Source organism: Equus przewalskii, chromosome X (genome assembly GCF_037783145.1).
Source record: "Equus przewalskii isolate Varuska chromosome X, EquPr2, whole genome shotgun sequence".
NCBI lineage: Eukaryota > Metazoa > Chordata > Mammalia > Perissodactyla > Equidae > Equus > Equus przewalskii.
The window spans coordinates 54,895,023-54,921,982 of NC_091863.1; the positions used below are offsets into that span (position 1 = coordinate 54,895,023).

Below are 26,960 nucleotides of genomic sequence, written 5' to 3' on the forward strand. Positions count from 1 at the left end.
TCTTGATGATCATCAGCAGAAACTTTATTTCTCATTGATTCAGGAACAATTGAAGGGTAGACGGAAAGAGGGAGGGAGGGACGGAGGGACGGCGGGACAGTGGGGAAAGAATCCAGCAAAGAGGGAGGGCTGGATTGGAGGAGATGAAACATGTACCAGGGCAAAATCCTCAAGTAGGAGATATTGAATAAGGGAGCTGTTATTGGGGGCACAAAATTCAAAATCAGGGGAGTGAGGTAAGGATCGGACCCAGCCTGGTTAGACTAAGGGATGTTAGTACAATTTAGGGCTACAGGACCCTGGGGTTCTGTCAGGGTATAAGGGCTCAGGTTTCAAGTTTCAGGGTGTAACATGGGGGAGCCCAGTAGGGGCTATGCTGGCTGCAGGGGGAGCCCCCAGACCCCTCCCCTAGAGCCCCTCCTTTTGGGGGAATTTCACTGACGTGGCAGAGCCGTTCACTGTAGTCTGGCCGCAGACTTTCCGCCAATCCCTTAGACACACCACTCCAGGCCTAAAGACAGATATCTCCAGGTCAGGGGTCAATTAGGAGCAGGAAGTAAAAGACCCGGGCTCTGTGCCAAGGCAGCTCTCACAATGTCTGCAACCACTGTGATTACAGAAGGGACACACAGACTCTTGGGCCCCCAACACCACTGTTTCCATCTGCCTTAAACCAATCTATAATCAGTTCTTCTGTGTCTTTCTCTCCATCTAGCCCATCCCCCAATGGGTTGGCCACATCCTGACAGTTAGCCCTCCCTCCCCTCCCCTCTGCCCCCATAGTCTGTCTGTCTTGCTGGCAAGCAGTTGGCAGTTGACAGACTGCAGTCTGCCTATGACAATGTTCTCACCGAAAAGTTCCCATGGTATTCAGTAACCAGATCCTCTAGGTTCTTGAGGGTAGGAATTCGGGGCATCATCCTGAGGGGGGAGAAAGAGGGAGCAGGAGCACATCAGTTACGCTCTTTTATTACCCTTCTCCCAGTGCTCCCATATGGGATGAAGTGATTCTGTGTTCTCTGTGCCTACAGTTTGCTCCCACCACCATGCCCACTTGGATACTGTCCCGCCCTCTACTCCTGGAGACCCTATAACAACTCTCCTCTACTATTCCCAGCCACCCCCACCTCATTTTTCTGGGATTCCCAAAATCTCACCGCTCAAGCAAGCAGTACACACAGATGAGGCCAATAATCAATCCCATGGACCCGACGGGGATAAGCACAGCTTCCAACGCAAACAATGAAGGACTCTCTATAGAAAAGAGACCTAACATTTGTGGTGTCCCTACTACGTGCCAACATTTGTAGAGCCCCATCTTGGTGCCAGGCACTGTGCTAAACACTTTCCGTATACTTAATCCTCACAGCTCCTGAGAGCGGGGAACAAGTCATATCTCCATTTTACAGATGAGGAAACAGAATCAAGGAGGTTAGTGATGTGCCCAAGGTCAAAGAGGTAGTAAGCAGCAGGGGCAGGTTTAAACCCTTGATTTGTCTGGTTCCAAAGCCATCTTCACTGTGCAGGCTTTCTGGGAGTGCCGTGGGGAAATCTTATACATTCCATCTCCCCTCTGAGCACTCCTCAGCCTCCTTCTCAATCCACCCCCCTACTCTAACAACACACCGACCCAACCCTCCACAGACAAAGCCTGCTTCCTGGGAGTTGGAGTTGAACAGTGAGGGAAGATGGGCCACCAAGTTTGAGGTAGGGAGGTAGAGCAGAAGACTTAGTGGTGCTAGAAAGGTTGGGGTGCTGGCCTCATGGGTCAGGGTGATGCATCAGGCCCATTTTACCCTTTGAAGTACTGCTGCCCCAGTGGACCGGGTGGCTCCATTCACTCCAATGCTGAGCACTTCCACAGAGTGGGTTATAGCGGCTCCGAACACGGAACGTGTAGAGTTTCTGTGCATCCACGCTAGGCAGAGAGAAGCTAGGTCTGTGGCCCACTGATTGTTCCTTGGGGAGAAAGAGGGTGCGGGAAAGATGGGTGTCTACACAACAAGGGAGAATTGAAACTGCTGCCCACTCCTATGTCATCTTCTGGTCCTTCCCAGTTCCTCCCTCCTCTCGACTACTCAAGCCACACTGCTTCCTTCACTGACTAGAATCTAATGCCTCCTCTCCAGAGCCCCTTAAAAGCTTTCTTTTGTTTACTTGCCTATCTGGTATTAGGAAGAGTATGGGTAGGGAAACTTTAATGAAAACTCACTGTTGATGACAGGGAAAGGAGGGTGGAGGGTGGGCAGAGGAGCTGGGAGGCAGAGAACGGGAGCTTGGGATCAGGCCCTCATATTTGGCTGAGTGGATTCTTTATCCCCACTTGCTTGGCCTTAGCTGCTACATTCATATCCCCAGTCACTCACAGTCCAGCTGCGGTCCCGGTCACTCCGGTACTGCACCAGGTGCTCCAAACAATGGTCCGAGTATCTGCTGCTCCATCTCAGTTCTAACTGGGATTCACTCAGGTTGTGAAGTGTTAGATTCTCTGGAGCCCAGGGGATCACTGGAGATATGTGTGCATGTGTGGTCATTCCCCTGGTCTGGACAAGTCAGGATCCTGAAAGTAGTGCCCCTGATCCCTCCCCCACTTCTCCGTCCCCACCCCTCACCTCCTCCTTTCTGGCCGAGTACTCTCATGGTGAAAGAACACCACTCCATATACCCCAATGCCCCACAATATCCTGGACTCTTGATCCTCTTTCCAAATTACCCAGATCCTGCAGTTTTAGCATCTGTGTGGCTTGCCTCCTGGGTTCCCTTGGGTCCTGGAGCTGGACAACAAATGTTTCGTAGAGATGGATCTCCTCTTTTCCCAACCAACAGCCAGAAGTGACCTCTTCAGAGAATAGATAGTGGCCACACTCTTGGACTTTACCATCGTCAGAGTTTTTGTACCTAGAGAAGGGTAGGAAGGAAGAGAAACCAGGGCGGGGGTGGGGGTAAACTTGGGTATTACAGATATCCACAGGCCAGCCTCATCTCCTCTGAATTGACTTAAGAACTTACCCCACGAGAAAAGAGTGGGGAACCTGAAATGTTTGCTACCCTCTTTCTTGGTTCCCAGGCAGTTTCTCACATCCAGCCCACCTCCTCTTCCTCCCCCATGCTATCCCCTCTTCCCTTCTCATACCAATAGTGCAGAGTCAGGTTGGTGGGCTGGGGCTCAGAGCTGCTGTTCCAAGTGCAATTCATGTACTCAACATTGAACACAAAACACTGAACCTTTGGGAGGGGCAGGGTGGAAACACTGGGGGCCCTAGGGGGTGTAGAAGTCAGGAAGAAATCTAAATTGGGAAGAAAATGAAGTGGGGGAGGGGAAAAGAAGAAATCATGGTCAGAAGAAGAAGCAGCGTGAGGCAGGGAACCTTTCCCCTCGCTCTCCCCACAGTATTCTTAAATTCTGCCCGCATCCTTGTAACGCCCAGGTTTCAGATTTCTGTAAGGCCCCTTCCCACAACCTCCCTTCTCACCAACCCCCTCCAGTCCCAGGTTTCCCACCAGTTGTGATGTCTTCATTCCCACTGGGCGTGGGGACCTTCGGGGTCAGCCCCACCCCCAGCAGAGGCAGCTGCAGGAATAAGAGGGATCTGAGTGGCAATGGTGGCTTCAACATGGCGCTTGCTCTTCGTTCCCTGGGTGTAGACTGTGTCAGGACCATGGGCCCCTCACCCACTACCCCTCCCCACCCACACATTTCCTTCTGTCATAGCTTCCGGTGGAAAGAACCTTAGAAACCAGGGCTTTACAGAGGGTGTGGCAAATGTGTGCTATGACACTGGTTAAATCCTCTGGGAGATTAGGTGTTAATCTAATCTGCAGGGGTAAACCCACCACTGTAAAGTGGTGTCAAGTAGAGCCTAAGGCTGGGTATACAATATTGTCACAGATTCAAGAATCCCCAGACCACCTAGATCCTGAGAAGGATCTGTTCACCACTCCCACCACCATTCTCAACCACCTCTCACTCAATCGTTTCATCCTTTAGAGGGGGGGGGTCTGAGCCTCCCCCCATCCAATGTGATGCTCCTTTCTTGGCTCAGTCACCCTGAAACCTCTGTCAAAGGTCTACTGTCTCGGCTGGAAGGAAAATACAATCTTGGCTCCTGTGGGCACATATATAGCTGTCTTTCCTCTGACCTAATCCAAACCAGACTATCCATACTTAGCTGCTGCCCTGTTGAGATTGGGTCCCTGTTGAGACTGGTGAGGAAGTCTGACTTAGAAGTAGACTCTGGAAATGGAGGAAAACAATACTAGCTTCAAACTCTTCATCTCCCCCTAAATCTGCTTCTCTTCCTGTGTTGCCTATCTCAGTTAATGGTATCATCACCCCCTCAGTCACCCAGACTTGAGACCTCACAGTCATCTTCAACTCCTCCCTCTCTCTCACCCTGTGAGTCCAATCAGCTCTGCATATGTGGTGTTTCTCCCAGCAGTGTCCTCCTTTCCATGACCACAGCCACTGTGCTAAATCAGCCTTTCGTTCCCTCTAGTCAGGATTATTACTAGAACACACTAACTGGCTTCCCTTTCTAAAGACCCTCTGCTCTCTAATCCCTTCTTCATCCTGTTGGCCAGATTTGTCTTCCCCCAGACACAGAGCTGATTGGAGACACTATTTACTGAAATCGTTTATTCACAAAACATCGAGTGAGTCTTTCATATGTGCCAAGCACCGTGCTTATGTTCTAACCCACCCCAATTTTCTGCAGGTTAAAATTCCTCAGAGTTAGTTCAACTGTTACCTCCTCCAATATGTTTTCCTCTCCCCAATCAGAATTAATCTGTCTTCCCATTGTGATTCAATAGCATTTTATTGTTATTTTTACTTATTTGCTAGTTTTATTATTTTTTATTTATTCTTATTTGTGGCTTTTATTGTAGCACTCCGTCTATTCTGTAAAAGGCAATACTATCATAGAAAGAATCAAGAGTCAAGAAAAAATCCTAGTCTCAGCTCTATTACTCAGCAGCTGTATAATATCAGGCAAGCGGACTTCCACTCTTTGAAAACCAGCTGCCTCATCCACAAAATGGAGACAATAATAATCCCTAACTCATGGGGCTGTTTGCGGATTAAAAGGGAGAATGTCTGAAAAGCATCTGACACTGAGCAGATGCCTCTTTCGGTAGAGCAAGGGTTCTTAACCTGGAGTTCACGGACACTTAGGGGATATTTCGATGAGCTTCAGGGAGTTTAAGAATCTCCCTGGCAAGTATCTAACATTTTGTACGTCTCTATGTGCACTTTTCCGGGAAGAAGGGCCATAGCTTCCATCAGCATCTTAGCAGGGTTGTAAATAAAAAACGCTTAAGAACCTCCGCGCTAGACCATAAAGACCCTGAGAGATTAGAACCGGCCTTTCAGGGGTTAATAGCTGCTTTCTTATGCACACATAGTTTCTCATCTTCACAACACTCCTTTGAAGGAAGTGTTAGTACACCCATTTTTCAGATGCGGAAACTAAGAAACGAAGAAGTGGTTTGTAAAGGGCACCTATTCGAGGCCAAGAACCGAGCGAGGCGCTGGGAGGCCAATGCCAGCGAGAGCTCTGCGCCGCGGCGGCCTCCGCCTTCGGGCCGGACCCCACGACCGCGCGCGGCCGCTCCGTAGACCTTCGCCGGGCAACACCGACCTCCGGCCGCCGGCGGCCGGCTCCCGGGCGCGGAGCTCCGCCCCACGCCGGCCCAGGCCCCGCCCCCGCTGCGCTCGGCGTTGTCCGACGGTTCCCGGCGTCCCTCGGTTCCCCTCGGCAGTTTCCGGCAATGATCGAGAGTTTCGAGCGTGCCCCCTTGTTGTCTCTCGGCTGCCGTCCGCGCCCCCGCCGCCCCCCTTTTCGGCTCCCCCTCCCCCTCCCCCCGCCGCCGGGCCGGCTGGCGCCTCTGGCGTTACGGGCTGGGCAAGATGGCGGCCTTCGGGATCTTGAGCTACGAACACCGGCCCCTGAAGCGGCCGCGGCTGGGGCCTCCCGATGTGTACCCTCAAGATCCCAAACAGAAGGAGGTGCGTTCAGAAATCCGGGCTCTCGAGGGGCCAGGGGCAAGCGATCCGCCTAGAAGGAAGCACTGATGGTTTGGGGAGGGGGGGCGGGGCGGGTTCGTGGGAGCGAAAGTCCCGAAAGGGGGAAGAGTAAAGTGGGCTGGTGTAGGAGAGTAGGACCCGGCGGGGGGTCCTGGGTGTGAATAGGGGGTGATGTAGGGGCCACGCTGGAGGCGCCCCCCTCTCCACACACACACCTCAGAAAGTTGTCGGAGGCAGCTTGGTGAGCTACGGCTGCTCGCAAGCTTGCAAGGAAGAGAGATGTTGAGTGAGCTCTGGGCGATCGGGAATCTTAGTGACTGCGGGGTGAGGGTGGTGTCCAAATGAATGTAAGGGCCTAGCTTTAAGTAACAATCTGTTCCACTCAGGATCCTCCTCTGTTTTTCCCCCTTCTTCCCTTCTCTTCTGCCCTCCTCTCCCACCACCACCACCCCTGAGGGGAAAAAAAAAGCTAAAATGTCGTTTTCCTGCCTCAGGATGAACTGACGGCCCTGAATGTAAAACAAGGCTTCAATAACCAGCCTGCTGTCTCTGGGGATGAACATGGCAGTGCCAAGAACGTCAACTTCAATCCTGCCAAGGTGAGACAACCCTGCCAGGCTGAAGGAAAAGGCTGGAAGAATCTGAGAAGGAGCAAAGGCTTGGGTTGGGAAGACTTCAAGGGACAACCTAAATGGTTGAGTTTTCCTTCATAACCTAATGCTACCACATTGGCATTTGCCCATCAAAGGCACAACCACCTCTCTGCCCCTTCTTCCCACCCTGAGGTGTAGTTTTCTTCCCTCAGATCAGTTCCAACTTCAGCAGCATTATTGCAGAGAAGTTACGTTGTAACACCCTCCCTGACACTGGTCGCAGGAAGCCCCAAGTGAACCAGAAGGACAACTTCTGGCTGGTGACGGCGCGATCCCAGAGTGCCATTAACACCTGGTTCACTGACCTGGCTGGCACCAAGCCACTCACACAACTAGCCAAAAAGGTGAGCTACTGTTTCCTGTTCTTCAGGCCAAGGAGGGGAGCGTGGGCACCAAGTACCCTCCTATTCCCAGGTTAAGCTACATGGATGCCAGCTTGTAGGGGTGACAGAGGTCTCACTATTTGCGATGTCCATGCAGGTCCCCATTTTCAGTAAGAAGGAAGAAGTGTTTGGGTACTTAGCCAAATACACAGTGCCTGTGATGCGGGCTGCCTGGCTCATTAAGATGACCTGTGCCTACTATGCAGCAATCACTGAGACCAAGGTTAAGAAGAGACATGTCATTGACCCCTTCATGGGTGAGTAACTCCTAATACCAGGAGTCCCACCACTCATTGCTTCAAGGAGTGAGAGAGAGGCCCTTGGAATCGTTCTCCTTCCTTATCTATATTCCCTGCTTCTGTTTGTATCTTGCATTCACTCAATTAGTAAACATGGAGTTTCTCGAGTACCTACTGTGTCCGGATGCTGGGATATGAAGACGACCAGTACCTAATCCCTGCCCTTAGGATGCTTATACTCTAGTAGGGCTGCTAAGGCATATGTACGAATCATGTAATTAAATGTAGAAAGTAGTAAGTGTCAAAAGAGGTGGCAGAAGGTTCTTTGAGACTTCAGTGGGCAGAAATATTACTTTCTTTTGGGGACACCTGGGAAGGCTTTAGGAAGATGGCATTTGACTAGAGCCCAAGAGGACAAATAGGATTTAGAAGTATGGTGAGTGGGCTTTGGGGTGGGGGACAGAAGGTGTTCTGAGCAGAGAGAGAGTATGAAATAGCCCTTTTCCCATCTTTCCCCCAGAATGGACTCAGATCATCACCAAGTACTTATGGGAGCAGCTGCAAAAGATGGCTGAATACTACCGGCCAGGGCCTGCAGGAAGCGGGGGCTGTGGTTCCACTATAGGGCCCTTGCCCCATGATGTAGAAGTGGCAATCCGGCAGTGGGACTACAATGAGAAGCTGGCCATGTTCATGTTTCAGGTAGGAAGTGGGGCATGTTGTGTGGAACGTTGGATCGAGCCTGGTCTCATACTCTGTCAGTGTGGAACAGAATCTGCCTGCTGCCTTGCCCCAGTTGTGGTTCTCTTGATCCTTTCATTTCCTTTATCTGCCTCATCTCTAGTAGTCCCTGGGCTAAACTAATACTCTTCCCACCCCTCGTACCCATAGGATGGAATGCTGGACAGACATGAGTTCCTGACCTGGGTACTTGAGTGTTTTGAGAAAATCCGCCCTGGAGAGGATGAATTGCTTAAACTGCTGTTGCCCCTGCTGCTTCGAGTAAGGCCTAGGATTTGGGTGGGGCTGGGGAGGATTTGAGGAGGGATAAGACATGAAAGCAGTGTCCCTTGGAGAGAACTGGGGGTTTTGATCCTCATGTCTTCACAGTACTCTGGGGAATTCGTTCAGTCTGCATACCTCTCTCGCCGCCTTGCCTACTTCTGTACCCGGAGGCTGGCCCTGCAGCTGGATGGCGTGAGCAGTCACTCGTCTCATGTGATGTCTGCTCAGTCGACAGGCACACTGCCCACCACCCCTGCTCCTCAGCCCCCGACTAGCAGCACACCCTCTACACCCTTTAGTGACCTACTTATGTGCCCTCAGCACCGGCCCCTAGTTTTTGGCCTCAGCTGTATCCTTCAGGTAGGTACTGGGTGGGCTCAAGGAAAATCCTGAGAAGAGCTGGGTGCCCGTCCTGGAGAATGGTGGTGATTCTAAATTGGAAGTGGGAGTAGACACTGAATACTTGCTTGGAGATTGTTGCTTCTCATTCTAGGGTGTTAGTTCCTTTTCAGTTAGTTAGTTCCCTTCCAGGGCTAAATAGTAGGCCCAAAGCCTTTGAGGAGAGTGGATGAAGTGAGGGGCTCGGAGATGGAGTGTTGCCACCCCAGGGACTCAGAATAGTTTTGGCTTGCAAATCTAAGGGTTGGGTCATTTAATGGGATTCTAGAGAGAGAGCCATGGTAACTGAGTTTGACTTAGCTTTCCTGTCCGGCAGACCATCCTCCTGTGTTGTCCTAGTGCCCTGGTTTGGCACTACTCACTGACTGATAGCCGAATTAAGACTGGCTCACCACTTGACCACCTGCCTATTGCCCCCTCCAACCTGCCCATGCCAGAGGGCAACAGTGCCTTCACTCAGCAGGTAAGTCTGACCAATAGTCTGGTACCCCTAGAGTGAGATGTGAGGCGAAATTACCAGACTTGGAGTCTGGTACTATTCTTTTAGCTTGGGGCCTGGCCTTTTGCATGCCTTGGTACATCCTTAAAGCCTTCCTTTTCGATATTACAGGTCCGTGCAAAGTTGCGGGAGATTGAGCAGCAGATCAAGGAGCGAGGACAGGCAGTTGAGGTTCGCTGGTCTTTTGATAAGTGCCAGGAAGCTACTGCAGGTGGGTGTCAGCGGTCAGATAGTAAGAAGGATGTTTGAGGAAAGGATGGGGGTAGTAAGGACATATAGATCTGAGAGTCAGAATGCAGTGGGTCTCCAGTGAAGTCCCCTTTACCACTTTTCCTTCTTAGGCTTCACCATTGGACGGGTGCTCCATACTTTGGAAGTGCTGGACAGCCATAGTTTTGAGCGCTCTGACTTCAGCAACTCTCTTGACTCCTTGTGTAACCGAATCTTTGGATTGGGGCCTAGCAAGGATGGGCATGAGGTAAGCAAGAGGGAGTATAGAAGAAGTGCAAAGCATTGCAGGAGCAACAGTATCTATGAGGGGAAGGCATGGTGAGGCATTGAAACCAGGGGATGTCTGAAGAGATGATCTTACTGGGCCTAGGATGTTTTAAGGTGGGGCCCAGTCTTTCAAAAATTGGAGCTCAGTTGTTCGTCCCCAGCCCTGCCTTACTCACCCCTGTCTTCCTTTACTCTCCAGATCTCCTCAGATGATGATGCTGTGGTATCATTACTGTGTGAATGGGCTGTCAGCTGCAAGCGTTCTGGTCGGCATCGTGCTATGGTGGTAGCCAAGCTGCTGGAGAAGAGACAGGCAGAGATTGAGGCTGAGGTTAGGGGGCAGAGATAAGACAGTGCGACTGGCCAGTGGAGCAGTGGCAACCGGGGTTGGAGAGAGATTCAGTTGGTAGTGGGACCAAAGTGGAAGTTGTGAGAATAAAGAGGTGGTAGAAAACCTAAAGGGAAAGTTGAGGACATAAGGCAAAAGTAGAAAGGAGCAGGTTGATGTCAGAGTTCTCTAACTCCTTCTGTAGGCGATCAAGTCTTCAGTTGGGAGGTGGTAAAGAAAATAGAGGTCAAAGGGGGAGCGGAAGTGAAAAGCTTGGGGTGGAGGCGAAACAGGTGATAGTTCAAGGATTACACACGAAGGAGTGAAGAACCAGGTAAAATCCAATCCTACAGTTGGTTCTCTCGTCCTACAGCGTTGTGGAGAATCAGAAGCCGCAGATGAAAAGGGTTCCATCGCCTCTGGCTCCCTTTCTGCTCCTAGTGCTCCCATTTTCCAGGATGTTCTCCTGCAGTTTCTGGATACACAGGCTCCCATGCTGAGTATGGTCCCCTGCCACCCTCTGGTTACCTCTGCCTAGACTTAGTTACCCGTCACTGTCATCAGAAAGTATAATTAAGGGTCTTGTGGTATATATTTCTGTCTTGGGTTCTATGCAGAATGACTTTTGGACATAATTCTAGTCTTTGATCATCTTACAGTTTAACAGAGTAGAGAAATAAAAAGAAGAATAAAAAGAACATACGATCGAAGCATTTTCATGTATAAATAGCAGCAAAGATGCCATATTCCTTTATGAGATGGTGTGTGGGGCAGGAGGTGGGGTAACCAACCACACTTTGTCCTTCAACAGTTTTGGGGTGTTTTTTTCTTTTTGGTCGTTCCTATTCTTGCCTCCCTCAGACAGTCTAGGAGCACCATACCTTAGGTGTGTCCCTCTCTCTCTCTGCCCAACTCTTGTGCTCTCCTAACTCATCTTTTCTCGTTCCCTCCCTCCAGCGGACCCCCGAAGTGAGAGTGAGCGGGTGGAGTTCTTTAACTTGGTACTGCTGTTCTGTGAACTCATTCGACATGATGTTTTCTCCCACAACATGTATACTTGCACCCTCATCTCCCGAGGGGACCTTGCCTTTGGAGCCCCTGGTCCCCGGCCTCCCTCTCCCTTTGATGACCCTGCTGATGACCCAGAGCGCAAGGAGGCTGAGGGCAGCAGCAGTAGCAAGCTGGAGGTGAGTGGGCTTTCCCTTGCCCTGGACAGTTTCTTCTGACATTCCCACCTTCCTGGCTTCCAGAGTCCTCAGAATCCTTCACCTAGTAATGAGGGTAGTCTTTGCTTAGTACTTCACAGGTTATAAAGTGCTCCCACATCTGTTTTTTTTCATTTGATCCTCACAACAGCCCTATGAGGTACTCTTATCCCCATTTTAAAGCTGAAGGAAACCGAGGCCCATGGTGGTTAAGCGACCGGTCAAGGCTTGAATCCACATCCGATGCTTTTCCCAATGTGGTCTCCTCTCTCCAATTCTCCTGTCAATCAACATTTCTAGATGGTGGGGAGCAGCTCCCTGGAGCTAAAGCAGCTTTGCTTACGTTCTGTGCCCTCAGGATCCGGGGCTCTCGGAGTCTATGGACATAGACCCTAGTTCCAGTGTACTGTTTGAGGACATGGAGAAGCCTGATTTCTCAGTAAGTTAGATTCCGCTATGGAAGAATCCAGCTCCTGTTCTGCTGCTTTTGGGGATTTCTTTATGCCCCCTCCTCCCGTTTTCTTCCTTTAAATGTTCTGCCCTTTCACCTTTCTCTTAGTTGTTCTCTCCTACTATGCCCTGTGAGGGGAAGGGCAGTCCATCCCCTGAGAAACCAGATGTTGAGAAGGAGGTGAAGCCCCCACCCAAGGAGAAGATAGAAGGGACCCTTGGGGTTCTTTATGACCAGCCACGGCATGTGCAGTATGCCACACACTTTCCCATCCCCCAGGTACTGTTCCCCAACACCTTGTGACCATCTATTTTGAGCCTAGGTTTCTGTCCGAGGACCGTGCCGAGGGGTTGGAGCTGTTCTTGAGGGTGTGGTATGCTGGGAAAGGGCTTGAGCCCTGGGATGCTCAGGGGCATGGAGCATGCTTTTAAGAGGAGGGAAGGAGATCCATGCTGGAGTCTGATGGTGCTGCTGGGATGCAGGAGGAGTCATGCAGCCATGAGTGCAACCAGCGGTTGGTCGTACTGTTTGGGGTGGGAAAGCAGCGAGATGATGCCCGACATGCCATCAAGAAAATAACCAAGGATATCCTGAAGGTTCTGAACCGCAAGGGGACGGCGGAAACTGGTGGGTGTGAGGCTCCTTAAACAGATCTCCCCCAAAGAGCGCCCTAGTCAGTCTTCCCTTTCCCAGCATAGGGAACTCCCAGTCATGTCCCAATGTCCTGTCTCTTGGAGTCTCCTGAGAGCTCTAGTCCTTTTGAAACTTCCCCCCTCATTCCCCCCTTCTGCAGACCAGCTTGCTCCTATTGTGCCTCTGAATCCTGGAGACCTGACATTCTTAGGTATCTCACAGTAAGCCCCATACTGCCCGCCCTCCCTCTCCCTTCCCTCCCTCAACCTAGCACCTCCCTGTACGTATTCCTCTAAGGTCCCCCTAGTCTGTGGTCCTCAAAACCTTTGCTTCACTCTCCCCTTCCCTTCATCCCTCCCCTGTCCCTTCCTTGACCCTCCCTTCCCTTCTTCCCTCTTCCTTCCTTCCTTCCCTCCCTCCCTCCCACCTTCCCTCCCTTCCTTCCCCCTTCCCTCTCTCCCTCCTATAGCCTTCTCTCCATACCCACCCCTCCCCACCCCCAGTCAACTAGTTATCTTCCTGGTCCTGACTGGTCCCTTTCGACTGTCCCCTCAGGTGGGGAGGATGGGCAGAAGCGACGGCGCAACCGGCCTGAAGCCTTCCCCACTGCTGAAGATATCTTTGCTAAGTTCCAGCATCTTTCACATTATGACCAACACCAGGTCACGGCTCAGGTGTGGGCCTAAGTCCAGACCCCTTCCCCCACACTGGCCTCCTGTCCTATTTTCCTTTCTTCCTTATCTTTTCTTTCCCCCCTAGGCAGGCTAAGCCTCCCAGTCTCATCCCCTTCCACCATCATCCTTTCCTGCTTCCCTGGTTCTTCCCACCTCTCTCTACTCCCGTCTCACTCCCACTGCCCTTATCAGGTCTCCCGGAATGTTCTGGAGCAGATCACGAGTTTTGCCCTTGGCATGTCATACCACTTGCCTCTGGTGCAGCATGTGCAGTTCATCTTCGACCTCATGGAATATTCACTCAGCATCAGTGGCCTCATCGACTTTGCCATTCAGGTGGGGAAGTTGGGGAGATAAGGGGGAAGGAAGGAGTTTGTGCTCTATAGCGTCATAAGGATAGGAGTAGAGGCTCAAGCTAGTGTCCCAGGCTATTTGGAGGCGCAGAAAGACTAGCACCGGGGAAATGGAACATGAGTTAAAACAGCAGGAGTAGAGACTCAAGTGCTCCCTGGGGAGGCCCAAGAGACAGATGAGAGCATTCGGCACTCAGTGTCCTCCCATGGTGCAGTTCATAGGATCACATCTTGGAGACTGGTTAGATCGTTGACGTGGCTTGTGTTGTTAATAGAATAGACGGCAGTGGCATATGGCAACAGGGCCATTCTATACTGAGGCGACTCCTGCAGGAAGGGGCTCAGGCCTGGCTTTGCAACAGTTTGCTCACAGGAAGGGGGATTATATATAACATGCAGGGCCTCTTCTCATTTCTCACCCCCTACTCTCTCTGCTAGCTACTGAATGAACTGAGTGTAGTTGAGGCTGAGTTGCTTCTCAAATCCTCGGATCTGGTGGGCAGCTACACTACCAGCCTGTGCCTGTGCATTGTGGCTGTCCTGCGGCACTATCATGCCTGCCTCATCCTCAACCAGGACCAGATGGCACAGGTCTTTGAGGGGTAAGCAGGGCTTCGAAATAACCGAAAGGCGCAGGGCTCTGGTGAACGCTGCTGGAAGCGGCCTGTGGAGAACACGTGAAGCTCTCACTGTGGGAAAGTGCATTCCATTCAGGTGGGGAGGGGAGAGTACTGCCCAGAGACTTGAATCTGGGTCCAGGGCCCTTTGCGCCCCAGCCCCTGCATACCATCTGCTGACCCTCCTGACCTTGCTGCCTTGTGACAGGCTGTGTGGCGTAGTGAAGCATGGGATGAACCGGTCAGATGGCTCCTCTGCAGAACGCTGTATCCTTGCTTATCTCTATGATCTGTACACCTCCTGTAGCCATTTAAAGAGCAAATTTGGGGAGCTCTTCAGGTAAGAGAGGTGGGAGGTAAGGGGTAGAGGGTGGGACCTAGTTCCACCTCCTTCCCATTGCCGCCCAACTTGGGAGCAGAGCACAGCCCAGGACCCTGCTGTCTCTGCAGGGTCATTTGGGGACTGTGTCCTCCACATGTTCTTGGGTCCTGAGCATGGGCCGTCCTCGTCAGCCTTTCCTCCAGCCCGTCTCTGTGGGGCCCACACTCCTCCCCGCTGCCTCCAGAGGCCCCTGTGCCTTATTCTCACTGGTTTCCTTTCCTGCCCAGTCTCCTTTGTCCCATCTCCCCTTTTGTGGTCCCAGGGTCCCTGGTCCCTCCTTTTTTTCTTTTCTCCCCTTTGCTGACCATCCCTCTACCTCACCAGACCTTCTTCAACAGTACTGTCTCCCTTCCCCCACCTCTGCAGCGACTTCTGCTCCAAGGTGAAGAACACCATCTACTGCAACGTGGAGCCGTCAGAATCCAATATGCGCTGGGCACCTGAGTTCATGATTGACACTCTGGAGAACCCTGCAGCTCACACCTTCACCTACACGGGGCTAGGCAAGAGTCTTAGTGAGAACCCTGCTAACCGCTACAGCTTTGTCTGCAATGCCCTTATGCACGTCTGTGTGGGGCACCATGATCCCGATAGGTATGGGGCGTACTGAGTGAAGACTGGGCACCATGCTCCTGCCTGATATTGGGAGGGATGAGATGCCCGGGAGGTACTGCTACCTTGGTTATTGCTGGGTGGAGATGAAAAGTTAATGAGTCTGAGGTCTTGTGGAACAAGGATTTTCCTGAGGGCATTTGTACTTTTCCCCAGGGTGAATGACATCGCAATCCTGTGTGCAGAGCTGACCGGCTATTGCAAGTCACTGAGTGCGGAATGGCTAGGAGTCCTTAAAGCCTTGTGCTGCTCCTCTAACAATGGCACTTGTGGTTTCAACGACCTCCTCTGCAATGTAGATGTGAGACTCAGGGTGGGGTCCCACTGGGGCAGGAGGCAGTTACCAGGGCAGGGCTCTGGTCCCAGTACTCAAGGTAGTAAAGGGACAGAGCTTTGGAAATTGAAGGCGTATCACTTTGAGTAGGTGCCCTCTCTCCACACTGAGTCGTGATGTCTGTCTGCTTTTTCCCTCAGGTCAGTGACCTGTCTTTTCATGATTCCCTGGCTACTTTTGTTGCCATCCTCATCGCTCGGCAGTGTTTGCTCCTAGAGGATCTGATTCGCTGTGCTGCCATCCCTTCACTCCTTAATGCTGGTGAACTACCAATCCGTAACCCCTAGAATTTCTGGACCCCAAATTTCAGTACACACGTGATGAGTGGACTCACGTTGTTCAGTGTGGGGTTCCCTGGCCTCACCAGAGGCCAGTCCTGTGGTGTGCCTCAGGCTGCGCAGGGCCTCTTTCTTACCCCGCATTTGCAGCTGTGATCTTTCCGGTGTTTGACCCTTCAAGGTACTCCCCTTATACTGCAAAACAGTTGGCTGCTCCACCTTTCCTCCAGCATTCTCTTGTTTTTTTCCTTTCACCTGACCTGTCTCCCCTTTTGGCCCCTCACCACCCGCAAACCCACACACAGTCCACCTTCATCCTTTCCAATCTGTTTTGTCTTCCTTCTTTTAGCTTGCAGTGAGCAGGATTCTGAGCCCGGGGCCCGACTTACCTGCCGCATCCTCCTTCACCTTTTCAAGACACCTCAACTCAATCCTTGCCAGTCGGATGGAAGTAAGTGCCCCTGATCTGAGCCAGCCAGCAGTAGAAAGTGCGGCTACCCCACCCCCACTGTTTCTACTTTTGCTTCCCCTGACTTCAGCTCCTTCCCCAGACAAGCCTACTGTAGGAATCCGCTCCTCCTGTGACCGCCACCTGCTGGCTGCCTCCCAGAACCGCATCGTGGATGGAGCTGTGTTTGCTGTTCTCAAGGCTGTGTTTGTACTTGGTATGGGGGTAGGAAGGGAGTGGTGCCAGAAGTGTGTATAGGGTGGAGTGCCAGCTAAACTACAAAGGACAGTCTTTCTCTCTCCTGAAGGTGGTCTCTCTGACCTTTGGGGAGGAGAGGAGGGAGGGAAGTATATTTCTGTCCCATAGGGCAGGATTTGGGGAGTTGCTGCCTCTGTGGGTCCGGGCTGGGTCTCTACACAGCGTTCGGATCTCACTCTGCCCTCCCTATCTCCCACCGGTGAACCACAGGCGATGCGGAACTGAAGGGTTCAGGCTTCACTGTGACAGGAGGAACAGAAGAACTTCCAGAGGAGGAGGGGGGAGGTGGCAGTGGCGGTCGGAGGCAGGGTGGCCGCAACATCTCTGTGGAGACAGCCAGTCTGGATGTCTATGCCAAGTACGTGCTGCGCAGCATCTGCCAACAGGTCAGTCTCACCTTCCCCCCACACCTCCTAAATGCCTCTATATAATATAGTCCTGTTTCCAGCCATGATCACGCCACCTCCCTACTATACATCATGTCCCTCACCAGCCCCCAGCCCATCCCTCTTACCCCTAACCCCCTCGCTGGTTGCCCCGGTCCCCTGATTATCAGCTTCCTCAGGAATGGGTAGGAGAACGTTGCCTTAAATCGCTGTGTGAGGACAGCAATGACCTACAAGACCCAGTGTTGAGTAGCGCCCAGGCCCAGCGCCTCATGCAGCTCATCTGCTACCCACATCGGCTGCTGGACAATGAGGATGGGGAAAATCCCCAGCGACAACGCATTAAGCGTATTCTCCAGGTAGGCCAAGGTGATGGGGGTCTTGGAGGAAGCAATGGGGCCCAAGCCTGGGGTGAAATAATAGGACTCTTGAGAGAAAAAGAGAGGGAGAGTTAAGCAGGAAGATGAACAAGGATGTGGATGAAAGGTGGGGATAGAAACAGTTCCAGCATGGGTTTAGAAGTCAAGCCCATACAGTCTAGACTCTAAAGTAAACTGGGTGAGGGCACAGCTCTCTGGAGTAGGACTGTCATTTATCAGTGGGGAGCATAGCATCTGGGAGGCCTAGTTTTTGGCCTTGTATGTTCGTCATTTTGGTCATGGCTCAGTAATGAATAGTCCTGCTACTGAACAGCTGCTACTTATTGAGTGACTGCTTTGTGCCAGGTACTGGTATTGTGCTCAGCACTCTATGTACATTTTCTCGTTTAATTTTTACAACCCTGTGAAGTAGGTATGAGTATCTCTGTTTGACCTGTGAGGAAACTGAGGCTTGACGAGGTTAAATAACTTGCCCAAGGTGACACAGCTAGTAAGTTTGGAGTCGGGATGTGAACCCAGGTATGCCTGTGCCCTTTTAGCTTCGCTGTGCTGCTGCTTCAGACATTCAGGTGACTGGAGGGTGGAAGAATAAAGCCACTGAGGAAAAGCTAAAGGCATGAGGTCTCTTCAGCCCAGAGGAGATAATGCCGAAGAGAGATTGGCTAACAGTAGCCTTCAGGTCTGTAAAGGACTTTGAGCAGCTGGTTTACAGCAGGAGAAACAGGCTTCAACTTTAACGTCAAGGATTTAGGTTAAGCATTAAGCAGAACTTCCTGATGCTAAGGAATCTGAGGCTCTGGAACAGAAAACTGGAGAAAGATGTGAAATCTTTCCTGAACCACTTTTAAAATAGGATAGGTTTTTCAGCCATTTTGGGTTATTTAGGTATAGTCTTTCCTAAAGTTGGGGGCATAGAAAAGTCACTCTTAGACTTCCAGGCGTTTGTGATTCAAGGTTGTGAGACATCGGGAACTGGCCTTGGTGTGATAAGAGGCTGGGGGTCACACAGTGGTGACCAGCTTGGGGGTGGGGGGGTCTCTGTCACAGAACTTGGACCAGTGGACCATGCGTCAGTCTTCCCTGGAGCTGCAGCTCATGATCAAGCAGACCCCTAACAATGTGAGTGGTGCCGGGCCCTCTCTTTCCTGTGCTCACTTTCAGCTCCATGTGTCAGGGAGGTGGGCCACCATAGCAGAACCTAGGTCGTACTCTTGGGTTCTTGACCTGAGAGAGATAAGAGAGGATGGGAAAATGGCAAATGTGTGGAGTTGATGATAAGGGAAATGGGTTGGGAGTGTTGGTGCTCTGCGCTGTGGGGAAGGTTTGTGGTGGTGGTGGAGGCTTTCTGTGGCCACAACTGTAAGGAGGTATGTAAAGGAGAAGACGGTGGGGAACTGGAGAGATATGGAGGTGCTGGAGGGCATGACCTTCAGCAGAGTTGTGTCCCTACCCTCCCATCAACCTCCACAGATGCCTTCCACCCTCATCCCCCATCCCTCCTACCATATGTTTTCCTTCACTCCCAGCTGCCCATTTAGCACCCCTGTGCCTTTCATCCTCCCCAGGAGATGAACTCCCTCTTAGAGAACATTGCCAAGGCCACAATCGAGGTGTTCCAACAGTCAGCAGAGACAGGGTCATCTTCTGGAAACACTGCAAGCAACATGCCCAGCAGCAGCAAGACCAAGCCTGTGCTCAGGTTGGGTAGAAACGTGTTAAGACCCATCCCCTTATGAGTTTCTGTCCTGGTAGTGTAAATGATTTCAGCCGCATGGAGATGCCAGGCGTGCCCATCAGGAAAGGAGAGGACCTGATGCCAGCCTTTGCCCGGCTCCTCTGTGACCCTGTGTACTCCATCTGTCCTCCAGCTCTCTGGAGCGCTCTGGTGTATGGCTGGTGGCCCCCCTCATTGCTAAACTGCCCACCTCAGTCCAGGGGCATGTGTTAAAGGCTGCTGGGGAGGAATTGGAGAAGGGCCAGCACCTGGGTTCCTCTTCCCGCAAAGAACGTGATCGACAAAAGCAAAAGAGGTAACGCGGCTTTGGGGGGCCCAGGATTGAGGGGTGAAAAGGCGAGGAGGCAGGCCCAGGGAAGAAGAAAAAATGGGGTAGAGGGGTGAGGATAAAAATCATAGAAAAGTGGAAAATCAGAGGATAAGAGTGGGCCTGGCTGCACAAGAGGCTAGATCTTAGGAGAGTAGAGTCTGGGGCTTGGAGGGATCAGGTTGGAAGTTGCCTGATCTCCAGCCCATGGTCCTGTTCTTTTTCTTTTCTCTTCCTCCCTTCTCTAGTATGTCCCTGTTGAGCCAGCAGCCTTTCTTGTCCCTGGTGCTGACGTGTCTGAAAGGGCAGGATGAGCAGCGTGAGGGACTCCTTACCTCCCTTTACAGCCAAGTGCACCAGGTACAGGTCTCTGGGCCATGGAGCCAGGCAGGAGGGCAGAGAAGGATGCACCCAGGAGGCCACTATGTACTGAGAACCTTCAGTACTTTCTGACGAATACCTCGGGTGCTCTGGGATGGAAACAAGAGGATCCCTGAGCTGTGTGTTATACTTGTTTCTATCTTAGATTGTGAATAATTGGCGAGATGACCAGTACTTAGATGATTGCAAACCAAAGCAGCTAATGCATGAGGCACTCAAACTGCGGCTCAACCTGGTGAGACGGGGAGCTGAAGAGAAGAAGGAAGTGGGTGGGGCTAGAACTGCAGAGCAAAGAAGCCCCAGTTGGAGGAGGGCAGGGGTGAGGATGGAGGGCCCAGGTTCTTCTGGGTCTTCAAGTAATAACCCGACTCTCCTAAAGGATGCAAGACCTGAAAGTGGTTAAGGGGATGGATCCTTGCAGGTGCCCCGCCTCAGTATCCTAGATTCTGGCTGGGCCCTAGCAGCCTGAGAAACCCATTGTGGAATGTTGAATGGAATCTTGGACATCCTTTAGTCCAACTCACATCATTTTATAAGAAAGGAAACCGAGGCCTAGAGATGTCAAGAATTAAGTCATTGGCCTGAGATCATGTAGCAAATCATAGTTACAATTGGAACATGACCTTGGGTGTCCTAAGTCGACCAAACCCAGGTTCTAATCTGAGCTTTCCCTGAATGCCGGACTTGGCCCCTGAACCATCTGACTGACTTGTTGTGGCCCTGGCAGGTGGGGGGCATGTTTGACACGGTGCAGCGCAGCACCCAACAGACCACAGAGTGGGCTGTGCTCCTCCTGGAGATCATCATCAGCGGCACTGTCGACATGCAGTCCAACAAGTAAAGCATCCCCACCTCCTCCCTTCAGTTTTGTACCCAAGGAGATCCCCCTTCCCCCACACCAGCTGCACAACCCGCTGTGATTGGTGTGGCTGACACTGCAGACTCTGAGGTCCCGGGTTCCCCACATGGTTTTGGTGCCCTCGGGATGATGTCTTAAGCACACTCCCTACTTCTGTCCCACCCTGAGGCCTTTGTCTGTCTGAACCTCTTTCTTCTCCTGTTTTCTCCCTGGCTTCCTGTCACAGCGAGCTCTTCACCACTGTATTGGACATGCTGAGCGTGCTCATCAATGGGACCCTGGCTGCGGACATGTCCAGCATCTCTCAAGGCAGCATGGAGGAAAACAAACGCGCCTACATGAACCTGGTGAAGAAGCTGCGGGTGAGCAGAGGAGGCAAGGACGAGGCTCGGGGGACTACGATATGGGCTCCCTCTCCCCTGTGTTTACTGTCCAGCCCAGGGACTTCTTTCTGGCCAGAGCCCCTACCCTCCCCTTTCATGTCCATTTTTCCTTCGTTCTTCATACAGCGAGGATTTACTGAGCGTCTTCATGCCAGGTTCTGTGCTGTCCTCTGAGACTTCCCATCCCTCTTTTTCTGTGTCCTTGAACTCTTGTCCCATCTTCCTGTGCCTGCAGAAAGAGTTGGGGGAGCGCCAATCAGACAGTCTGGAAAAAGTTCGCCAGCTGCTGCCACTGCCCAAGCAGACCCGAGATGTCATCACATGTGAGCCACAGGGCTCCCTTATTGACACCAAGGGCAACAAGATTGCCGGCTTTGATTCCATCTTCAAGAAAGAGGCATGTTCTGTTGTCTTCCAGTCCTGGGCCCCCCACCCCCGCCGCTGCTTTTCCCCATTGGGCCAGAGCCTCCCTGCCTTAACCTTGTAGCTATAGCAGGCTCGCAGGGCCTGGCCAGTGAGAGCCGACTCTGGGCGGTGAGCTAATCACGTGCCTTTCCTTACATTTCTCCCCATCTTGGGAGTCTCACCCTCTCGCCTTGGTCTCTTGCTTCACTCCTGCCCACCTCTCACCACTCCTACCCACCTTTGAACATACCACCCATTTCTCAGCACCCCACCCTCCTCTATCCTCTGCCCCACTTGCCTCCTGTCCTACTCCACCCCTGCCTGTGCCGCACCCTTCTCTCTGGATGACAGCCGGTATCTCTTTTATCCCTGCATTTCTCTCCCCCCACTCACCATCTCAGCACAGTTTTCTCTTTCCCCTCACTCTGTCAGTTGCAGTATTTGTTGAGTAACCATAATCATTGTGTATAGTAGAGAGGGAGAGGAAAAAGAGGATGCAGAGTTTAAAATCCAAAAGCCAAGCGGTTCATATATACATTCTCTTCACTGCTTTTCCTGGCCCGTCTGTCTCTGTCTGTCTTTCTGAGTGTCCTTGTCTTGCTCGCTCGCTGCCCGACTCTCACCTCGCCTTTCTCTGTCTCTCTCCACTTTGTCTCTTCGTCTCTCTCTCTCTTCCTGTTTTTTTCTCTCTCCCCCGTCTCTCTCTTTCTCTCTGCCTGTCTTTAGTCTCTCACTGCCTTTTCTCTCTCCCTTCCTGTTTCTGTCTCTGTCTTCCTCTGAATGTCAGTCTGTCTCTGAGTGTGCTCCCTCCACCCATCGCCCTCTCCCCTCTTGACTCTGTCTCCTCCGCGTGGATGTACGTGTGTCTGTGTCCATCTGTCTTCCTCTCACCATCTCCCCTGAATCTACCCGTGACTTTTTTCCTTTATTGCCAACAGATAGTTTCCCCGCTCCTACAAGTCCTCAAGGTCTGTCTTCTGTTTTCCGAGTTTCAACAGCTCACTGTTTCTCATTTTCTGGAGCAGGGTCTACAGGTTTCCACCAAACAAAAGATCTCTCCCTGGGATCTTTTTGAGGGGCTGAAGCCGTCTGCACCACTCTCTTGGGGCTGGTTTGGAACAGTCCGGGTCGACAGGCGAGTGGCCCGAGGCGAGGAGCAGCAGCGGTTGCTGCTCTACCACACACACCTGCGGCCCCGGCCCCGTGCCTATTACCTGGAGCCACTGCCACTGCCACCAGAGGATGAGGAGCCCCCCGCTCCCACCCCGCTAGAGCCTGAGAAAAAGGCTCCAGAGCCCCCCAAAACTGACAAGCCTGGGGCTGCTCCACCTAGTACTGAGGAACGCAAGAAGAAGTCCACGAAGGGCAAGAAACGCAGCCAGCCTGCTGCCAAGACAGAGGTTAGTGCTGCCTCCATTCTGCTGCTTCCACAGCTTCTCGCGCTTCATGATTCTGTTCAGTTTCTGGTTTGTGGGAGGGGCACAGGTGTGTGCGGAAGGGGTGCCATAAGAATTACAAAAATTAACTCTGTGGATCCAGCTCCTCTTCAGCCCTCCTACCCAACCTCGTCCCACTCCTCAGCTACTGCTCACTCACCCTCCTCTGCGTTCATATAGGACTATGGAATGGGCCCAGGGCGGAGTGGCCCCTATGGTGTGACCGTGCCTCCGGACCTCCTGCACCACGCCAACCCTGGTTCCATATCCCACCTTAGCTACAGGCAGGGTTCCATAGGCCTGTACACCCAGAACCAGCCACTACCTGCAGGTGAGTGCCAGCCACTAGGAACAGGGCAATTACTGAACATTCCTCCCACCTGAAGGATGATGCCACTCCTCCGAGGAGCTATGGATGACCAGGACAGAGCAGGGACCAGAGGGATGAGGAGCCTACAGAGGTCAGCCTGATCCCCTTTCCAGGTGGCCCTCGTGTGGACCCATACCGCCCTATGCGGTTACCAATGCAGAAGCTGCCGACCCGACCACCTTACCCTGGAGTGCTACCCACAGCCGTGACTGGCGTCATGGGACTGGAACCCTCTTCCTACAAGACCTCTGTGTACCGACAGCAGCAGCCTGCGGTGCCCCAAGGACAGCGCCTTCGCCAACAGCTCCAGGCAAAGATAGTGAGAGGGGCAGTAGGGAGGGCCGTCAGGGAGAGGGGCTTTTGAGGGCAGCAGGACTGAGGAGACACTTGGGATCTTCACAAGGACACGCGGAGTGGGAGATAGAAGAAACGAGATGGCGAAAAGTGTTTCCTGAGTTTGAGTTTGTCCCCTTTTTCCCTTTAGCAGAGTCAGGGGATGTTGGGACAGTCATCTGTCCATCAGATGACTCCCAGCTCTTCCTACGGTTTGCAGACCTCCCAGGTAAGGGCACAAGATGGTGAGACTCGGGGAGCTTGAGGCAAGCTGCTCTGCACACTCTTGACCCTGACTCCCTCTCTCCTCCTTCCCTCCAGGGCTATACTCCTTATGTTTCTCATGTGGGATTGCAGCAACACACAGGCCCCGCAGGTACCATGGTGCCCCCCAGCTACTCCAGCCAGCCTTATCAGAGCACCCACCCTTCTACCAATCCTACTCTTGTAGATCCTACTCGCCACCTGCAACAGCGGCCCAGTGGCTATGTGCACCAGCAGGCCCCAACCTACGGACATGGGCTGACCTCCAGTCAGAGGTACCCAAGGAGATGGAGGGCTGTGAAGACGTAGTGAGATAGGAGGGCACATTTGACTTGGGAAAACCGACGCCTGGGAGTGATGGGACTAGTCAGACTTTTCGAGATGTGCAAACCACTTATCTGGCCACATAGCCTGTCATCACGAAATGCCAGAGCTGGAAGGGACCCTGGCAAGCACTAGTCTCACACCTACTTCCCCAACATGTCTTTGAGGCCCAGAGAGGAGAAATCATTTCTCCAACTATGATAAGGAAAAATTTGGGGTTCATTGATGCACTGTGTGACCAAGAGTCACCAAGCTCTTAGCAGAACAGTTTCACACTGGAATAGACTAATGAACAAATCGTCCCACCATGCCGCATGTTAATCAGGCCTCAGATAAGACATTGTAATCATGTCTTGGGGTTCTGCGGCTTAGAATTTAGAACACTGCGGGGTGGACCCGAGGAAAAGTCCTTTACTTGGAAGGATTAACTGCCCACTGTGTGGCTAGCACTATGCTAGCACTGGGTGGGGTGAGGAAAGATGCCAAAAAGAAAAATACCAAGTCCTTCACCATGAAGAATTTTTACTGTCGTTGGGGAAGATGAGACTGAACACTTAAGAAGAACACTTAGAGAACATTATGAGAAGAGGCAGCATTAGGTGTGCAGTTGTGTGCTGTGAAGTGAAAAGGGAATTCAGACAGGTAGGGGATAACACCACTGGGGGCCTGAGTCATCGGAGAAAGTGCCAGGAAGGAGGTCAGACTTGCGTTGGCCTTCGAAGAATAGCTGATTTGGGTTTGTGGAGAGGAGGAGAGGGAAGGGTGTTCTAGGCAGAGAACATAGCATGAACGAAGACACGGGGAGCAGAATGAGTTGGGTGGCTGGGAGGACAGGAGGAAAAAGGGCTTGGATAGAGTGTAAAATTCATGCCAGGGAAGTAAGGGATAGGCTAGGAGTGGGCAGGTTGATAGAGGGCCTTGAGTGCTAGTGCAGAGTTGAGACACAATCCCAGAAAGCGCTCTTTTGATGAGGAAAGTGATGTGATGAGTTGGGCATTTTGAGAGATTAATGTGGAACGTGTGGATATGATACATAGGAAAGGTGAGGGAAAACATGAGGCAGAGGGCCCAGCCAGTAGCCTGTTACAGTGATGTACAGATTGGGGTGAGGAAGGCGTAAAGAGCAGTGGGACTCAATAGTCTTTAAGACGCTGAGATGTTATTGGGGACCACCATCAACAATACCAGAAACCACCTCAGTGAGTGTTTATAGAATACCTGTCCCGTGCTAAAACTGGTTTTCATTTTCATAAGAGAAAAAGAGCTAAAACGGCGTTGAAAAATTCCTACCCATGAAGGTTCTGAGACACTGAAATGGGCTGCTGTCTTTGCCTCTTGTTCCTCAGCCTAGAAGTATGTCAGAACCTAAGAGGGCTTTTCTGGTTAGTGACAGGAGGAATGAATGAAATGACTTGTTGACACTTCTTTCAGGCCACGGACCCAGGCCTTATATTCCCCCTCTCTCCCCACTCTGTGCCTTGACCTCTGGACCTCTTTCTTTGTAGGTTTTCACACCAGACACTGCAGCAAACACCCATGATGGGTACCATGACTCCACTGGGCGCCCAGGGCGTCCAGGCCGGCGTCCGATCAGCTTCCATCTTGCCTGAGCAGCAGCAACAGCAGCAGCAGCAGCAGCAGCAGCAGCAGCAACAGCAGCAGCAGCAGCAGCAGCAGCAGCAGCAGCAGCAACAGCAGCAATACCACATCCGGCAGCAGCAGCAGCAGCAGATCCTGCGGGTAAGGCCCTGGGATTTCCTCTGGGATCTGGGAGCCCAAGAAGGAGGGGAGGCACAAGCTCTTCCAGGTTGTTATGAAGGTTGAATGAGGCTGTGTACATTAAGCTCCCGGCAGAGTGGCTGGCACATAGTAGGGGCTTAAGAAGTTAGTTCCCTCCTCTCCCCCGTTTTGTTCTGGGGGTCCCGGTGGGAGAGAGTTGGGAGTTGTCTGCTGGATCCTTTAGATGTGTTTTCTTCCTCTGCAGCTCTCTGAGGAAGGAGGGCAGTGGACCCAGAGTTCCCTCCCTGCTGCTGCTTCCCTATCCCCATCCCTCCACCACTGAGGCTCAGCTCCCTTGCTCTCCTTAGGAGTATCTCTCATGTTTTCACAGCAGCAGCAGCAGCAACAGCAGCAGCAGCAGCAGCAGCAGCAACAGCAGCAGCAGCAACAGCAACAGCAGCAGCAGCAACAGCAAGCACACCAGCAGCAGCAGCAGCAGGCGGCTCCTCCCCAACCCCAGCCCCAGTCCCAGCCCCAGGTAGCTGCTGGACTACAGTCCCGGGCTCAGGGACGGCTGCCCAGGTTGGGCACACGGCCATGGAACTGGTTGGGGACAGTGTGCAATGGGGTAGAGGTGGGAGGCAAGGCATGGCACTCGAAAAAGGGGTTGGGAGATGAGGATGGAGAAGGAAGTGGAAGGTTTGAAGTGGAAGGTTCAAGTTCAGTCTTCCACTTCCTGTTTCCACCTCAGTTCCAGCGCCAGGGGCTTCAGCAGACACAGCAACAGCAACAGACAGCAGCTTTGGTCCGGCAGCTCCAACAACAGCTCTCCAGTAAGCCTGCCTTCCTTCCCAAGAAGAACCTCATGGATTAGATGGGGGTGGGGGGCCGAAGTCACTGAGGTGATTGCTTCAGGCTCAGGTTGTGGGGGGAAGTATTGCATTCCATCCCTTCCCTTGGTACCTGAATAGCTTTCCTCATGCACACCCACACCTCTGCTTGGTCTCCCACCCCTGATAATCTCTGGTTTTCCACAGATACCCAGCCACAGCCCAGTACCAACCTATTTGGACGCTTCTGAGCCACCTGGAGGAACTGCTTGTGCACTGGATGTGCCCCCCCCCCACTTTCCTCTTAATTCCCAGTCCCCTTCCCGGGCTAGCACCAGTAGTGGTTGGGGCTCTTCCCTCAGGCTCCATTTTTAATGAGTTTTTAGTATTTTTGTTAATGTGAGGCATTGAGCTGTTGGGTTTTGTATATTATTTATATAGAGACCCCAGAGCTGTTGCACCCAATACACAGAGCTTCTTTGCAAAGGGAGTGTGTGAGTTCTGTGTGGCTGGGAAGGGTGGGCTCTTGGGAGAGTGCTGGGAGCTGGACCGACGAGTCAGAACCTTCCTTCTG

General features: G+C 52.3%; 2 protein-coding genes across 28 annotated transcripts; one reads left to right on the top strand and one right to left on the bottom strand.

The window, feature by feature from the left end:
* Positions 1-2: 2 nt before the first annotated feature.
* IL2RG (interleukin 2 receptor subunit gamma) lies at positions 3-5,636 on the bottom strand. Its single transcript, XM_070604068.1, has 8 exons — positions 3,502-5,636; positions 3,134-3,287; positions 2,714-2,898; positions 2,367-2,506; positions 1,797-1,959; positions 1,158-1,254; positions 852-921; positions 3-511 (listed from the first exon to the last, which is right to left on the bottom strand). The coding sequence occupies exons 1-8, from the start codon at positions 3,695-3,697 to the stop codon at positions 326-328; spliced, it is 1,191 nt and encodes a 396-aa protein (XP_070460169.1). The 5' UTR covers positions 3,698-5,636; the 3' UTR covers positions 3-325.
* A 49-nt stretch (positions 5,637-5,685) lies between these two features.
* Positions 5,686-26,872, top strand: MED12 (mediator complex subunit 12). Of its 27 annotated transcripts, none has more exons than XM_070604054.1 (46): positions 5,686-6,007; positions 6,520-6,624; positions 6,831-7,022; positions 7,159-7,318; positions 7,821-8,002; positions 8,192-8,302; positions 8,411-8,665; positions 9,021-9,167; positions 9,315-9,414; positions 9,545-9,681; positions 9,901-10,032; positions 10,403-10,529; positions 10,987-11,216; positions 11,593-11,673; positions 11,794-11,964; positions 12,168-12,312; positions 12,479-12,529; positions 12,874-12,992; positions 13,185-13,328; positions 13,784-13,947; positions 14,171-14,302; positions 14,711-14,938; positions 15,113-15,257; positions 15,431-15,551; positions 15,918-16,019; positions 16,108-16,233; positions 16,485-16,660; positions 16,840-17,019; positions 18,088-18,159; positions 18,606-18,739; positions 18,909-19,070; positions 19,331-19,442; positions 19,609-19,698; positions 20,191-20,300; positions 20,549-20,684; positions 20,941-21,102; positions 22,136-22,510; positions 22,727-22,877; positions 23,030-23,235; positions 23,401-23,478; positions 23,571-23,625; positions 23,701-23,788; positions 25,343-25,577; positions 25,948-26,094; positions 26,308-26,389; positions 26,594-26,872. In XM_070604054.1, exons 1-46 carry the CDS (start codon positions 5,909-5,911, stop codon positions 26,635-26,637), a joined length of 6,501 nt encoding a protein of 2,166 aa, XP_070460155.1. In that variant the 5' UTR covers positions 5,686-5,908; the 3' UTR covers positions 26,638-26,872. The 27 variants fall into 27 exon arrangements, with proteins under 27 accessions (XP_070460155.1, XP_070460156.1, XP_070460157.1 ...); XM_070604055.1 differs by having other exon boundaries at positions 25,951-26,094; XM_070604056.1 differs by having other exon boundaries at positions 23,404-23,478.
* The last annotated feature ends 88 nt before the right edge of the window (positions 26,873-26,960 follow it).